This window comes from Hibiscus syriacus, unplaced genomic scaffold, assembly GCF_006381635.1.
Source record: "Hibiscus syriacus cultivar Baekdansim isolate YM2019G1 unplaced genomic scaffold, ASM638163v2 tig00110794_pilon, whole genome shotgun sequence".
Lineage (NCBI taxonomy): Eukaryota > Viridiplantae > Streptophyta > Magnoliopsida > Malvales > Malvaceae > Hibiscus > Hibiscus syriacus.
In genome coordinates, this window is record NW_024062865.1 from 997,170 (window position 1) to 1,014,378 (window position 17,209).

Below are 17,209 nucleotides of genomic sequence, written 5' to 3' on the forward strand. Positions count from 1 at the left end.
CCATTGAATTGTAATCATATAGGCTGTTGATTATCAAACAAAATACCTGCAATTTAAAGACTCTAATCCCATGTAGAAAATACAAGAACTAGCTTCATTTCTCCCACTTCTTAAGCTTTTATTGTTCGTCAGCTCACAAGGATAAGATTTTATGCTTTTGAGGTATATAATATTCATTTTTATACAAAATTTTAATTAAATATGTTAACAAGTATGTTCAAGAATTAATAAAAGGTAAGCTATACCAGTGAATGTTCAAAATTTAATCAGAAAGAAAAAAAAATTTGTTATCCTTCTGATTTTAAGATTTCGCTTTGATTAATTCAGACTTACTCAAATTTTTTAGTAATTGATGAATCGGTTTTAAGTTCTAGTCGAGTCCTTTAACTCTGCATGATATTTGTATATCACATACGAATAAATATATATGTATGTCTATGTGATTATAGAAAGCCGTTTAAATTAGAATCAATTAGTACAATAATATTATAAATATTTGTAATTAAATTTAAACAAAAACGCGGATAACTCAACTTAAATTTCATAAACTTAATTCGACTTAAATTATAAAATAATATTAATCAATACGATAAAATCAATATTTCTTTTTTTTTTAAACTAGAATCGATTCATCCTATACTTACATTTATTCTTTTCGAGCATTAGATAAAACCACCTTTGACCGGCTAAGTAAGCCTTGGATGAGTTGTCATATACCAACTGATTAGTTAAAGGGCCCACCACTATCTCTTTAAGAACATACCAAAAAACTAGAATGATTTTCTTCCTAATCCGGCAACATGTATAATTTGGGTTGACACGAGCAAAATTTTTGTAATAATTTAATCAATTCTATCTTCAAATAGTAAATGGAGACGAGCACATGGAAGGAAGTTTGAGCTTGCAGACAAGCACATGGAGATGCACTGTTGTTATTAAATGGTACAAATTTTGTATAATGCGCCTTGCTTCATTTTTCAGAGTTGGTATATATAATCCTTAACCTGATTTCATGAATGATTCATATGTATTTTCTACATTGGATTAGCATCTTTCTATTGCAGGTATTCTGTTTGACAATGAACAGCCTATACATGAATTTTGCATGCATATATGAAGATCGTCTTCTCGGCTTTCTCTTCAACAAATTGTAAGCATGATCCATTAGAACTCTCTTCATTATGCCGCCTTCTTTGCTTGCAATCACCTCACTTGTTCTATTTCTGGTCAAATAATCTCGTGAAGATCGTCTACTTCAGTTTGCTTCGCATTCTCAATCTTGTCGTTTCTTTCGACAATCTCCATGTCCGATTCACTGCCCCTTTCGGCTATGCTCTCATTGGCAGATACGGTTTGGATTTGCAGAAAAGTTTATTTTTGGATGGACTGTTTCAGTCTTGCAATCAACATTTCCTCGAAGGTCTCCTCCTTAAAATCCTTGTATCTGTATTGAGCCGCACGCTGAAAGACACAAAGTTCTCTTGGTTCAACTCTTCAAAAATAAGTATCTTTCTTTTTCCGGGATCTTGTTGATGTGGGGTGACTTCATGGAAACAAAAACGATGATGAAATGCAAATCCGGGGATCGTAGTCATTTTTTTGTTGGAGATCTCCTAATTCAAAAATAGCATGGCCAAAAGGGGCAGTGAATCGGACAGGGAGACCGCCAACAAAAATATGACTACGATTCCCGGACTTACGTTCCATCATCGTATTTGTTTTCATGAAGTCACTATACATTACAAGGTCTTAAAAGAAGAAAGATACTTATTTCTTGAGAGTCGAACCATGAGAACTTTGCATCTTTTAGTGTGAGGTTCGATACGGATACAAGAATGTCAAGGAAGAGGTATTCGAGGAAATGTTAATTGCAAGACTGAAACAGTCCATCTAAAAAGAAAATTTGCTGCAAATCCAAAACGGATCTGCAATGACAGCATGGCCGGAAGGGGCAGTGAATCGGACAAGGGGATCGTTGAAAGAAACGATGAGATTGGCAATGCATAGAAAATGGGACTAGATAGTCGGGATCATTTTATAACTTCTAATAGTCGAGGTACTCAATAAAATAGTATCCTATAATTGGGACCATTTGTTTACTTTACCCTATTTCTTATCTCTCTACTTAAAACCAGGAATCCAGGATTACTACTCTCAAAATTTCTTCTATAAAGACTAGTTTGGGCAGCTATCTTCAACAAAAAGGAACCAGTTCATCCCCGCCTTGCAAATCAAGAAGAAGATTTCCAGGCTTCAAATCTCCTCTACTGTGGCAGTAATCAACAGCATTGATAAGATGATGGAAATGGCTTCTAGCTTCATCCCCTTTAGGCAATTTTGTCGAAAAGCTCGTCTCCATCAACAAACTCGATCAGATGACTTGCTTGCCATAACCTCAAATAGTTTAATGACATCGGGATGCTTGATAAGCTTCATTGTTGATATATCTCTTTCTATATGTTCGCCCTTCGGTGTCGGAGAACTTGGTCACAATTCGAGGCTTTTACTCAAAAAACATGGTCTCACATGTTTCTCTAATTAAAACAAGGAATCATTTATAACTGAATTTGCAGGTCTCAAAACATTAAACGCATAAATTTTATAGACAGAGAAATGTGTTTAAGCAAGTTCCTTTTAGATAATATTTCAAATGTGAACGCTGAACAACCTTAACATCCCCAGAAAAGGATTTCTTTCAAACTTTCATTTCCTTCAAATTTTCCAAGAGATCCTAAAAGTGACTTCAAGTAAATAAAATACATTTTCTTTTGCTGTAACATGGTGGAACCTTACACATTATAAGTCTAAATATTTCATGTATTTCAAAATAGTTTGGGACTTAACTCTTACGGTAAAGAACCAACTTTCAGGAGCAATACTTATTACTTTAAGCATTCGAAGTGAAGTTTTCTTGAAAATAATATCGACACGCTGAAGCTTCAATAACTCCCTGTTCCACTACCCCATTGACCGCTGCTTGTTGTCCGTAAGTAATATTAGTTTCGCTGTTGTTCTCTTGTTTTTTTTTTTTGACATCTTAGTTTTAGGGTTTTCTTCTCTGTTTGTTTCTTTTTTTACATAAATTTTTGATCGACTTTTTGGCTATGTTATATAAGTGGATTGCCATGTGACATTGTTTAGAGGTTATGGTTTCCGCTGGTTTTGTTATTAATTTTTCCGTCATGTTTGACTTGCATCGGTTGCTATATCGTTATTTATTTATTTACAAGTGGAATTCGATCAGTTGTTGAATTTTGTTTGCCAGTTTTCATGCTAGGGTTTTTGTTGATTGCTGTGGTTAATTGTTTGACTTCCCAGGTTTTTAGTGTTGTTTTGTTGCTTGCTTTGAGCGGTTTAGGTGATATTTTTCAATTATCTGATACTTTTTTTTTAAATCCTCGTCGTCATTCCTTCATTGGAACTATTGCAGTACCATATACAACATGTGCACTCAAACGGCACCTTATGGTTTTTCTCAGCAGCTCTATGATAAGTACCGAGAGGCATTTGAAGGATATATTACTTCAACGGTAATGAGGTTGGTGTTATCTCAGCCATCATTTGGTTGCCTTCTGAAAAAGAAACCCACGGATATTCATCCATTTACTTTTTTTTTTTGCGCGAATATGCTTTTTGTATCAAATTTCCTCCCATTTCTTGGAATTAGGTATCGCCGTCTTTAAGAGAGAAACATGATGAGTTCATGCTGAGGGAGCTTGTTAAAAGATGGGGAAACCATAAAGTAATGTCAGGTGGCTATCACTCTTCTTCCATTACCTTGATCGCTACTTCATTGCCCGGAGATCACTCCCTGCGCTTAATGAAGTTGGTCTGGCCTGCTTCCGTGATCTGGTTTGTGACTAGTCTTCTATCACCACCTTTATCCAATACTGATATGATGTAATGGGCTGGATTCTGAGAGCGTTGCTGCCCAGCACTTCAAATATACTTTAATTTATTTACTTTAATGATTATTTCAGTCTGAAGAATACTTTAATTTAAACGCCAACCCTCTGTGCATGTAGTTAGATCACATGGATATGGGTATTTTTTTTGTTTAACAAAAGCACTGAGTGGGGTCGTAATGTATGTTTGCATCCTGATATTAAAGCCATAAAGAAAAGGATCGAAGATCTGATCACGCGGGACTACCTGGAGAGAGACGAGGAAAATCCCAACACATTTAGGGGGCGTTTGGATCGTGAAAATCTTGTTTATTGGTAAGAATAAATATTATTATACATAATATTTTCTTATCATACATAGAAAGCAATATTATTATTACAAGAAAAGGTATTGTATGAAACCATTGTTCCTGTTCAGTTATTGGTTCACTGTATAAGGGAGTACTACATGTGATATTTTTGTTCATATACTAATAAGAAATAATAAAAGTTCTGACCAGATTCCGAGTCTTGACTAACTCATACATCCGACGGCGATGAAGAGTTTCTTGAGAGCAGATCTTGTAGGGATTTAGGGCTGCTTACCGGGGGACTGCAACTGAAATTTTGGCATACAAGAGCAACCACCTTTTCGGCAGCAAAATTGTTTCTAGCCATAATGGCAACTTCGTTATTATTCGCTTCCCAAAATCCCATCTCTAATGTGTTTGTTGGATCTATATGAATTACCTGTTACATCGAATGACGAGTTTAGATGTCATTGACAAGAAGATAGAGATTTAGGATGTTTTTATGTCTCCTGTTCTTACTGTTTTGTTTAGGTCATATAAGGCATGAGCAGCCGCAAGCATGTTTTCGAACTCTTCAGAAAGCTTATGGCCAACCAAGACAACTTGCTTTCTGGAAGGAACGGTCAGCATATCCGCTGCACAGCACATAAGTGGCACTGCCATTGCCATTTCCTTCAATCTAGACTCGAAAACAGCCTGCAAAAACATACACAGTTTCAAATCCTAGACACAATTCGAGGAAAGCGAGTTTGATTCAAGGAAAACAATCTCCTATGAAGAAAGGACAAACCAGAAGATGCTCTGCATTCTGCCTGTAGTGATCAGATTTACTGCCAGAAACCATGGAGGCCAATCTCACAAGATTGATTGCAGAGACCGAATTTCCCGATGGTTCTGCCCCGTCATGATCTTCCTTTACTCGTAGAAGCACTGAAGGGTCTTCTCCTGCAGTGTTAAAATAGGCTCCACCTTCTCTATCGAGGAATAACTCATCCTGGACAACAAATTTTGGAAGTAAGCTAGAAGAATTACTAGGGAAAGAGATGGGAAACCGATCTTAATGGAAAAAAAGACCATATATAGCTCTTGCCTGCATATCCAGGAGTTCAGTTGCCCAAACTAGCCAGTCTGTGCTACCACCAAACTCGTAAAGATCCAGCAACCCTGAAATCAAGAACGCATAATCGTCTAAAAACGCAGGTGCTTTCGATGGGCCATTCCTAAAGCTATGCTGAAGCCTGCGTGTTTGTTCATTGTACAGATGTCTTCTAATAAAATGTGCCGCCTTTTCTGCAACTTCCATGTACTCCTTGGGCTGGAATTGTAAACAGCAAAAAAAGTAAATCAAATAAGCTACCCAGCAAGAACAACAGCGTATAAATAACAGGAAAATACTGCTACTGCCATCAACATGATTATCACTCGAGGAGTTCGGAAATCACTTAGAATGTAGTTAGATTATTAGGATCTTCAAGTCCCAAAACTACCAATCAAGAGAACTCGATATAACTTTTTGGCTTGGCACGAGTCATGCCCAGCTTCTAGAAACAGATGAACTCACTAAACACTAGGCGGTAATACAAATAGAATTTAAAATTTAAGGATAGTTAAAAACTGTTTAAAGTCATATACTCATATTGCCCTAGAGAACTAGCTGAAATAGACTTAATACAGTTCAACTTTACTACTAGGTTAGCAGCAAAAGATCTTACATACAGTTGTACTGCGACCAAAGCCAGCCACACCAATTATACTAGCCAAAATAAATGGCAACTTAGTTTCTCTAAACATTGTTTAAAAGCTATAATATACATCGTGACATTGGATTCTTCATTCTTGGCCAGGTTTTGAGAACTATAAACTGGTGGAATAAATAAGCATGATCAAGCCATGAGCATACTGATAGAGCCATCCTTTTCAACTTAACAAACTATGATAAATCAACCCATTTCCTTGAGAGAAGGTTGAAGTCTTACATCACAGCCAACAACAGGGAAGTTGAAATTTGTGCCCTGCGTTCACCCTTGAGGATTTTAGATGCTCTTGAAAAAGATGAAATTGCAAGTCCATTCCAAGATACAATCACCTAGCAAGAACTTGATGCAAGTGTTAACAATCATATGAAAAAGTCACCTACCATTAGTTCATCAGATATTTACCTTGTCATCCAAATGTGGCCTAGGTCTCTTTGCCCTTACATCAAAAAGCTTCTTTTTGCATTCACCTAGAATATCCAGATACTCCTGAATTGACATGCCAAGTTTTGATGCAAGTACTGAAGAATCATTTCTTTCAATGAGCACATTACTCCCCTTGAATTCATTGTGAGGGTCACTCATGCTAGAAAGATCACAGTTTCCCAAGGGCTTTACGTAGTAGTGTTCCTTAAAAAGGCCAGCATGCTCTCCAAGAATGCCATCAATCTTAAACAAGTAGATTTAAGTATATGTTTCAGAAACTTATGATAAAGCAGGGAACTAGCAATTACAATGATCACTAGCTCATAATAGGGATAAGCAGAGGTGAAGTAAAAGGGACAAACAATTACAATTATCATCATTATCTCATAATAGGGATAGCAGAGGAGAAGCTAAGGGGGGCAGGCTGGAGCCTTGACCCTCCCTTGATTAGTGGAGCCTTAACTTTTAATTTAAGCCTTTTGATTCTTTAGCTAAATGGAGAAATTGTACTTTTGACCCCTTCTAAAAATTAATTATTTAATTTAAGCACTTTTAAAATACTTTTTTAGCTTTGGCCCCTCTAAAACATTAAAATTTTATCTCAGCCCTCCTATGCCAAGTTCCTGGCTTTGTCCCTGCGGACAAGTAAATGTTATCCAATATTAAGCAATATGAATAATCAACTGTATGAACAGTTTGCATACACAGCTCCAAAAGGAGCACTAATCAATAATTATTCGGTCATTTGATATCTGTAGCAACAATAATGATCATCCTTCATTCAACAATGTAGTTCAAAACATAGGCAAATGCATTAAGCCATCTAAAGAACAATTCTAGTCATATTGAGATGATAAAAACTTCTTTTTCCCAACACTGAGGCACAAGAATCCTAATGTAATGAAAATCTCATCATAATGCAATCATGCTTAATAATGTATCATCTTCTCCCACTATTAGCACAAGAATCCTAATGTAATGAAATATGCAAATGCTTGGTCAAAAACTATGGAAAATAACCTCTTCACTTGTCCATATATAGAACGCTCCCTCCTTTTTTCTGGTTGCACCTTCAAATTCAGCACTATCAGCATCCTCTGCTGAAAAGATTCCACCTTCTGAACCAATCATATCTCTTCTCAAATAATCAAGAATATCACGAGACATAAATGAATATAATACATCTCCAGAGATGGAAAAAGCATCCAAGTAAACATTGGCAAGTTGCCCTTGGTCGTACAGCATTTTCTCAAAATGAGGAACTGCATGAAAAATTACAGTTATAATGATGTTCATCATGACAATAGACAAAATGAGAACATTTTTTACAAAATTCAAGTTGCCAGAAAAGGAGACCGAATTCCACATATGGTTAATATTAATTATACTGTGAATTATTCATGTTAACATCTGGCAATCATGTTAATTAGAAAGATAGTATTCTACGCAGACATTTTTTCAACTGCTAGAAGACACTAAAAGAAAAAAAAGGGGGGCAAAGACAAACAATAAAGAAAGAAACCGACCATGCCAGCATTCATCCACGCTATATCTGTGAAAACCACCTCCAACGTGGTCATGCATACCTCCTCTTGCCATGCATTGCAAACTAAAGAAAACCATTTTCAGACTCTCTTTTGCTTCACCAGGTTTTCTGCTTTCCTCTAATTTTTTGGACCAATAGAGCATCAATTGTATCTCGACTGGTCTAGGAAACTTGGGAGCAGATCCAAACCCACCAAACCTTGAATCGTAGCTTTTGGACAGCTGAAAAGAAAAGAAAAGAAAAAGTAAATAACTCCGGGAAAGTGAAACATTTATCTATTTGGCACAGACTAATATTGATCATGAGGGGATAAATGTTTTGCTTTTCTGTATACAACATTGCCGAAAACACACAGAAAAAATAAACTAATAAACAACCATTGAAGCACTTCAACAGAACTCAATACTTAAGTTATACCCGGGTCATATTACTTCTATTGAGTTATGATTGTTCAAAAATAGGCCACGTCAAGTTCTGAAAAGTTAGAAGCATACCTGCTCAGCACATAAGCGTGATGCATTTTGTGGAAGCCCATCAGGCAATTGGTTTGAAGCAGCACTAGCTGACAACGCTTCTGATAACTGTTCAATAGCAAAGGCTCCACTCTTAACGAGCACATCCTTTTTATTATCCCAAGCATCCTTCACCTTTCTGAAATAGCAGAAGGAAAAGGTGAGGGTGGGGACAATAAATTGAACAAAGTGCAAATTTAACATGCATATGCATTGTTGAAGCAGTATGAGATTGAGAGGAGATGTTTTGAACTCAAAACTTAACACTACGTCCAGACAGTCACCCATCAGTGCTTAGAATGCAACAAAATAATAATAGACAAGAATTAAGAGGGTAAAGGAAAACAGAAACAGAGGTTTCAGGAAGAAATAAGCTAACCTAAGAATGGTCTTAAATCCAGGCCTACCATACTTATCCTCAGGAGGAAAGTAAGTTCCACCCATTAAGGGTTTTAAATCAGGTGAAAGGAAGACTGACAACGGCCACCCTCCACCACCATACAAAGCCTGCACATATGTCATGTACACCTAGGAAAACAAAATTATTCTGTCAGGACAGTATATTTGAATCAGTGGATGATGATCTTGGAAGAATGAGGCTTCCTTTTTCCAAAACAAAAAGTAAAATTCCTGTTCCATTGGAAACAAACTAGATAGTTCAAAGCTTCACATTCAAATTACTAACTATCTAGTGACTCGATATCAGTCATAGATTACCATATTTGACATCTTTAAACTATTATAAGCTTAAGCATATAAGTGCCTCACTGGTTCACTGAGTCTAATCATTTTTACAATGACTTTCATTGTGTCTGAACCTTGTAATCACTTGTCTTACAAGATACTTCTATAATCACAATCAAACGGAGAAACTGCACACACAAAAGAGCTAAAACAATTTCGGTTAATCTCATTTACCTTGTCAACATCTGGTCTTTCTTCTCGATCCACCTGTAGATGTTAGAAGAGTATGTGAGATTGAACTCTTTAAGGACCATTAGGTCAGTTAGACTTACCAAGCCAGAGTTGAGCATTAAATATTCAAAAAAGTACAATAAATAAACTAAATCTACTCACCTTAATACTCACAAACCAATCATTCAACAACTTTGCCACCTCTTCATTTTCAAAAGACTCCACCTCCATCACATGACACCTTCAAAAATGAAACGAATCATTCAGTCCTCATTTCACTATTTAGATTCAATTATTAAGTAGTCCAGATGTTGATTTGCACTAATGGGTAAAGACTTTTACCAGTGGCAGGTACTGTATCCAACTTCAAAGAGAAGACCACCATAAAAATGACCAAAATTAATAACAAGTTGTAAATCATCCAAATGAAAATAAGTAAAGAATATATTATACTTGATAAGAAGATTGGCACGTCTCTTTTTCTTGCTTCTGCAAAAGCTTCTTCTCCCCAAGGATACCAATCAACCTTCAAAATTAAAAATTTGCAACCGATATATAAATAACATAAAAGGGTAATATAGAACAAAGTCTTAACTTATTGAAATGGTATATTTTTTGTTCAAATTTCATAAAAAAACATTTATTAAGTTCCACTGAGCTGAATCATTAAAAAAAAACCCATCATCCTCTCATATATCCCAAAATAGAAGAAATGATAGAATTACCGGATTATGAGCGTGCTGAAGAAGATAAGGACTATGCTCAGTTGCGAGACGATTAGTATACTTATGGGAGTGTGAGCTTGAAGTGGAGATCCGTTCAGCCATGGCGAAGACCTTGCAGTTGCGGGCGTGAATGGGCGGAGGGGAAACGCTCGAGAAAGGACAAGAAAGTGAAGGCAAGTGAGTCGAGGGATATGAAAATCTTGTTAATAAGAAAGAGAAGTTATTACGGCGAGAAAAGCAAAGAGAGGAAGAACGGAGAAGCAGAGCTTTAAGCATAGAATTATAGAGAAAAGGGGGAAAAAGAAGCAGCAGTATAAAAATAGGGAAGATATGGTACTAGGAGAAGCTAAAAGGATTGAGAACTATGGAGGAGGTGACACATGGAAGGGGATTGGAAGCAAACAAGTACGTGTCTGTGGAGATTTTCAAAGACCAAAAATATGATTAAGCCTTCGACATCTGTCTTCCCATGGATAAAAAGCTGTGTTCTAACATTTTATTTATATTCATCCACGTATAAAATTTGAATTTATATTTTTGTTTTAGTTTTCTCTCAACTTTTACGTAATTTATTTATTTTTATTAGCGACGTACTAGGGTTCACGTTGATGGTCAATTTTATTTTTTATTATCTTATAACAACTTATTTTTATTTTATTTTTTAAATAAAGATAAGTTGTTATATCACGTTTTCCTCTATATTTAGTATTTTTTTATTTTTTTTTTTTTTTATTGAATTTGACGTTTTTTAACTGATCAAAATGACACTTATTTATTATCTTATTAATTTTCTTTGTTTTGGATTCTTGAATTAGATTCGGATACACAGTTTTCGTTCGAAAGTAGTTTTCTCACGATAATTGAATTTGATTTGTGATTGTCAGTGGTCTTTCATTAGTTTGATCTCATATTATGATTCGTTTGTCAAAGTAATCATATATGTTTATATAGATATTGTTCGAGTTTCTTAGATAGATTTTAATATTTTCCTTGTATAATATTTGAATTCGATAATAGGTGGTTTAACATTTTTTTCATTAATTTTTTAGAGTTTTGTTTATTATTGTACATAAACTCAAAGGTTTAAGATTTTTACCAAAAATTTTATATAAAAAAGATTAAAAATAAAATTTAAGAGGGTGTCTTGCATTGGCGCAGTCTCCTTCAGTCTATAACTGAACAAGATAGAAGCGCATCCATGAGTGTAAGAGTGACAAGGACTGTAGGATTACCCGGTTCAAGGGGCTTACGTTCTAGTTCTGTTTTCCCCTGGGATTAGGGATGGACCTGGGGCGGGTAGGGCCGTCGTCTGCCCTTAAATTTTTAAATTTCTATATATTTTAGATTTTTTATTTAGAAATTTTATTGAAAAATATATTTTAGCACCTCTAAAATTTTATAAGTTCACTCGTACTTAAAGTTTATAAATTCACTAAACCCAAAAACGAATTATAAATTCACCCCTTCTAACATGAAATCTTACGTCCGTCTCTGTCTGGGATGATTCCTATTCCAGGTTGGAGTCACAACTCGGTAGGATGATCAGCATGGTTGCATTAAGATAGTGCATAAGTCTATAGGATTCCTGAATATGTTATTGGCTTACTTGTCCTGTAAGTTCAGTACACTCTCCTGGTGTGCAACCTGCTGTTAGAGCTACTTCTCTTCATGAACTAACCCAGCTATATTCTTCAACACCTTCACTTGCAGCACATTCGAGCAGTAATCATAACGATCAAGCATTTCCAGATAAGGATGGCTTAGGTTAGTCAGAAGTACTTCACAATGAATATTAGGCTGTGACTATAGCAGAAATCGTTTGGTTGAGTGGGCCGTTAACAGAACTCGGGGTCAATGGTAAGGAACCACTCAAACTTTACTGTGATAGTAAAGCAGCGAACCCGTGTTCCACGAGCGCACCAAACACATTGACAAAGATTGTCATTTTGTTCGAAAGAAGATTCAGAGTGATCTGCTCAAAATGCAGAATGTTTCCCACAGCTGAACAACAGGCAGATGTGTTTACCAGACCTTTGGGTGTGCAGCAACATGAGCATTTAGTTTCCAAGTTGGGGGTAAAAGATCGATATATATGTACAGAAACTATATATATATATATATATATATATATTGCTGAATAAAACAAAACAAAAAAAAACAATAAATTAGTGATTATTGGTGTAGTTTGACTGTCATCCAAATACAACGATATTCACCATTTTTTTAGGGTGAACTACCAATTTGGTAACCCACTCATTCATGTGTTTCTCTTTTGATCATCCACTATTTTTCTACATATGTCAAATATTACATTTTGTTTCTATTTCAGTATTTGTCGTTAAAAATTTAAGAGTAAAATGCATGTTTAATACCCTCAACTATCTTTTTTATTAGTCTGAGATGATTACAAGGTATTATCTGTTCGAAAGACTCTCAACCATTTGACAATGATCGCTCAAATACCCTGCGGACGTCGTTCTCGAATCCGCCGTTAAAAAATTAACAAAATTGCTGACATGCCATTTTTTATTTTTGAATGCCAATGTGGCATTATCTTATGATGACACATCAACATCACTATTAATTTTTTAACAGTATTTGACCAAAATGAAACCAGAACATAACATCATGTATGATTTTGAAATAAAAAATAATTGAGTGACCAAAATGAAACAGAAGTGATAGTTGAAATACTAAAAGTGAAATTTACCCAAAAAATAATGAAAAATTCTAACATGACATCTTTATTTTTATGATATTTTATGTCATTTTTTCCTCTCCTAATCAAGAACTTGCTTGTTATTTTTAAATCTCTTTTATTTGAATACATATCACCATCTTATAAAAGAAATAAATTAGAAATAGAGAGAAACATGAGACTCAAGCCTAGAACACCTTAAGGTCCTACTCTTAACCACTAAGCTAAGCTATGTATATATATATATAGATTAGCTTAATTTTTATTTTCAGTTTTCTAAAAAACAGAAAACATGTTTGGTTAATAAAAGTAAAATTTATTTTCAAAAATAAAAATAATGAAGATGTGTTTGGTACCCAATTTTCTAAAATAAAAATAAACAAATAATTATTAAATAATTAAAGTAAAATATAAATATGAGAAAAATATAGTAACAATAATAATAATAATAATAATATAATATGATTAAATAAATTAAAGTTTTGAAATCAATAAAAAAGATATACTAAGGACTAACATGGAGTTTAAAAATAGTTTTCAATCGGCAAGCACCTTAGTTAGAATCTCACTGTTTGTGTCACTGCCCCAAGCACAAAGATATACCGATAGACATTCAAATAGAAATCAATCTATAATTGAACATAGCTAAATTCAAAAACCAAAGACAAATAAAAGATACAAGTTACAAGCATTAACATTAAACAGAAAAACTACATAAGAATAATAATAATTTTCATAAAATAATTAAATTTGAATTAAATCGGAAGATATTATTAGAACTTTAACTTTTATAATTAAATTAAATTAAAAAGTAGTTATATAAAGATTTCAATTCCATTCGATGCAAAGAACAATTAATAGGCATAAAATCTTTCAATTTTTTTTTAAAAGTCAAGTGTTAGTGACCCTAAAAGATAGTAATGGCTTCCGATGCAAAGAGCAATTTTATATAAATTTGATCATTATTTATAAAACATATAAAACTTTTATAGAAGAGCATTACCTTATAGTAAGAATTGTAGAAAGATTCTCCAATTATATCATAAATTTTAACAAAACATATAAACATTTGTGTTGTAGAAAAATCTTCAAAGTACGAGTTGTGAGTGACGAGAGGAACACAAGCTTTGAAGGTTTTAGAGTCGATCCTGCCATCGAAGCCTAGATTTTGTAAAACATTGATGTTGTTTTGATTAATTGGTGAGATAAACATGAATGTCTTCTTTGCTTTGTAAGTTAAAACATGAAACCCATAATTTTTTATTAATTTAAATTTTGAAAACAATTTTCTAAAGTTTGAAAACAATTTATAAGAAAACATCGAAAACCCACCCTCTTTAACCCTCTTCTCCACGCTATCCATTTTTACCCTTTCCATACCGTAAATAGGGGTCATCAATTTATCGGTTCGATTAATTAACTAAATCAAATTTTCAAAACTTTATTAATTGATTTTTTTTGTTTTAACAGTTAATCAAATCAAATTTTTTTGAAAATAATTAATTGAATCGAACAAATTTTAGTTAATCGGTTGGTTAATAGAATTAACTGAAATTTTAAATAATATATTATATATATATTTCATATTTTTTACTAATTCGGTTAATTAGATCGATTAATTTAGTCGATCAATTCGGTTAAAACCGAAATTAACTGAATGCATGGGAAAGCTCTCAAGCCGATAGCTTATATGTCAAGGGTAATCGAGACCGTGGACGGAAGCCAGAGAAGGCAGGGTCTGGCAAGTGGAATTCCAGATCCAAATCTAGGGATAAGAAGACAATTCACTGTTACAAGTGCAAGGAGGCGGGACATATGAAGCGAGACTGTCCGAAGTTGAAAAAGTAGACTGATGAGAAGCGTAATGATTCATCCAAGTCTGTGAATGTGGTCGAGGATGACAATTCTGATTGCAGTGAGGGTGATATGCTCTCTATTTCAACGACTCAATTGACGGATGTTTGGATTCTTTATTCTGGATGTTCTTATCACATCACGCCAAATAGAGAATGATTTTCGACATACAGGTCAGTTAATTCTGGTTCTGTTTATTTGGGTGATGATGGATGTTGTAATATTGTTGGTATTGGTGATGTCAGAATTAAGATGTATGATGGCTCTGTTCGGACGTTGAGTGGTGTTCGACATATCCCAGATTTGAAGAAGAATTTGATTTCTTTGGGCACTTTGCACAAGAATGGTTTTATTCCTAAGACTGATGAGGATAGGAAAACCATTCGAATTGTTAAAGGAGCTTTGACTGTGATGAAAGGAAAGATGACTGCAGGGAATATTTACAGATTGTTAGGGAGTACCGTTGTAGGTGGCGTTCATTCTGTTAAGTCTTGTGATGATACTACCAAACTGTGGCATGTGTGTCTTGCTCATCTTAGTGAACGTGGTATGGCTGAATTACATAAAAGGAATCTGTTCAAATTGATTAGTTTATGATGTATTAATGCCAAATAATTTTATGTACTATTCGTAAATCGAATATTAATATATTTGTATAATATTTAAAACTAAATTTATTTTTATCATATATTATTATATATTAATTTAAGAGGACGTAAACTACACCATCAGTAAATTTAATATTCACCCTAAAAGTTATGCATATATTTTGTATGATTACGCCAACAATTATAAGGACTTCAATCTAACAATATGATAATATAATTAAACTGTAAGGACTTAAAATAATTAAATTGAAGAACATGAACTAAATCTTAAACTTACATATTAGTATATTACAAGAACTAATAGCATAGCTAGACTTAACAAATTTAAGGACAAAAACTTGTTTTATTAGAGGGACTAATAAAAGAATGACCCTTCCTTTAAGGTAGAAAAAAAAAGAGAAAGAAAACTTGCTTGCCCCAATCATCAGTAGTGTATTGCAAGGCCAAAGGAATGAAATCTGACATGAAGAAATTCAGGAAATTGTAGCAGTTAAGGTAATGTCATAGTGATTTTGCCCGCAAAGGGATGTCCCTAAATTTGAAGCCTAGGCTTCTAGCCAGGGCATAGGCTATATGTATATATAAATAATGTACATATAATATGCAGAAATATAAAGTAATATTGTTGAGTGATGTATTTGAGTTGAATCAAGCAAGGTCTTTTTATTTAAGCAATGATTACATGCCCCTAAAAGCACTGCAAACCCTACAGGAATCCTGCAAATTAAACAACAGAAGAAAAACCATGTCAAATGTTGAAATAGAGAGAAGAGTAAAGAGAAACAATGGCTTAAGTTTTCCATTGATTAAGAGTGAATATATATACATAAAATTGGACACATAGAAATAGGAAACTAGCCTAGAGTTAGGGGATTACAACTAATTACAAGGCATAGAAATAGGAGACTAGCCTAGAGTTAGGGGATTACAACTAATTACAAGAATATTATAATTGATTACAATAATTTAAAATATAGATAAAATCTATTATAATTAATTCTCTAATATGCCCCCTCAAGATGGAGCTCCGGAGGAGACACCAATCTTGACCCTTAAATCTTGGAATCGGCTTCGTGGAAGCGGTTTGGTAGAGCGTCGGCAAGTTGATCTGCTGAGGAAACATGAGTAACACGAAGAGCCCTGATTGAACTTGACCCGAATAAAGTGATAGTCAAGTGCACATGTTTCATGCGCGAATGAAAGACTGGATTAGAACAGAGATAGGTGGCACCAACATTGTCGCAGTAGATAACAGGCGGTGTAGAAAGAGTGATTCCAAGTTCTGTGAGAAGGGAACAAATCCAATTGAGTTCAGAAGTAGTAGCGGCAACTGATCGATACTCAGCCTCGTGGAGGATCGAGCAACTGTACGTTGTTTCTTGGATGACCAAGAAATAGGTTTGACGACCCAAGATAGACAATATAGGCACTCGTTGAGGTATAATCATCTTTGTTTCCAGCCCAATCAGCATCTGAGAATGCATGAAGGGAAAGTGGATTTGCCTTGTGAAGGAATAATCCATGAGTTAATGTGCCACATAGATATCGAAGCAGTCGTTTTGCAGCATTCCAATGTTCAGACGTCGGGCGATGCATGAATTGAGAAAGTTGTTGACAGCATATGCTATGTCTGGGCGAGTGAGGCAAAGATACTGTAGACTGCCAACAATTGTTCTATATTCTGTGCAGTCAGTTAGAGCTGTACCTGAATGAAGTGTAAGATTTCCATCGTAACAAGTGGTGTAGCAACAGGTTTGCACCAATCATTTTTGTCCGGGCAAGAAGATCAGTGATGTAGCGCCTTGAGTAAGCAGCAGACCAGATGGAGTAGGTTAGAACCTCAATGCCGAGAAAAAAGACAATGTGCCAAGATCCTTGATGAAAATCTTTGGCCATGAGGTCAATGTAGCGCTGAATAATATTGGTGTTGGTGCCTGTGATAATGTCATCCACAAAACAAGTAGATATAGTAGTCA

General features: G+C 34.7%; 1 protein-coding gene across 1 annotated transcript; it reads right to left on the bottom strand.

Annotated features, from left to right (window-relative positions):
• Window positions 1-4,323: 4,323 nt before the first annotated feature.
• Window positions 4,324-10,362, bottom strand: LOC120141255 (spermatogenesis-associated protein 20-like). The gene is given in 16 exon segments (XM_039156183.1): window positions 4,324-4,634; window positions 4,715-4,891; window positions 4,986-5,189; window positions 5,286-5,510; window positions 6,172-6,200; window positions 6,203-6,281; window positions 6,355-6,618; window positions 7,396-7,637; window positions 7,902-8,142; window positions 8,416-8,572; window positions 8,813-8,961; window positions 9,352-9,384; window positions 9,511-9,589; window positions 9,691-9,712; window positions 9,802-9,874; window positions 10,074-10,362. Coding segments are annotated over 16 exon segments (2,460 nt in total). The 5' UTR covers window positions 10,350-10,362; the 3' UTR covers window positions 4,324-4,424.
• Window positions 10,363-17,209: the final 6,847 nt, after the last annotated feature.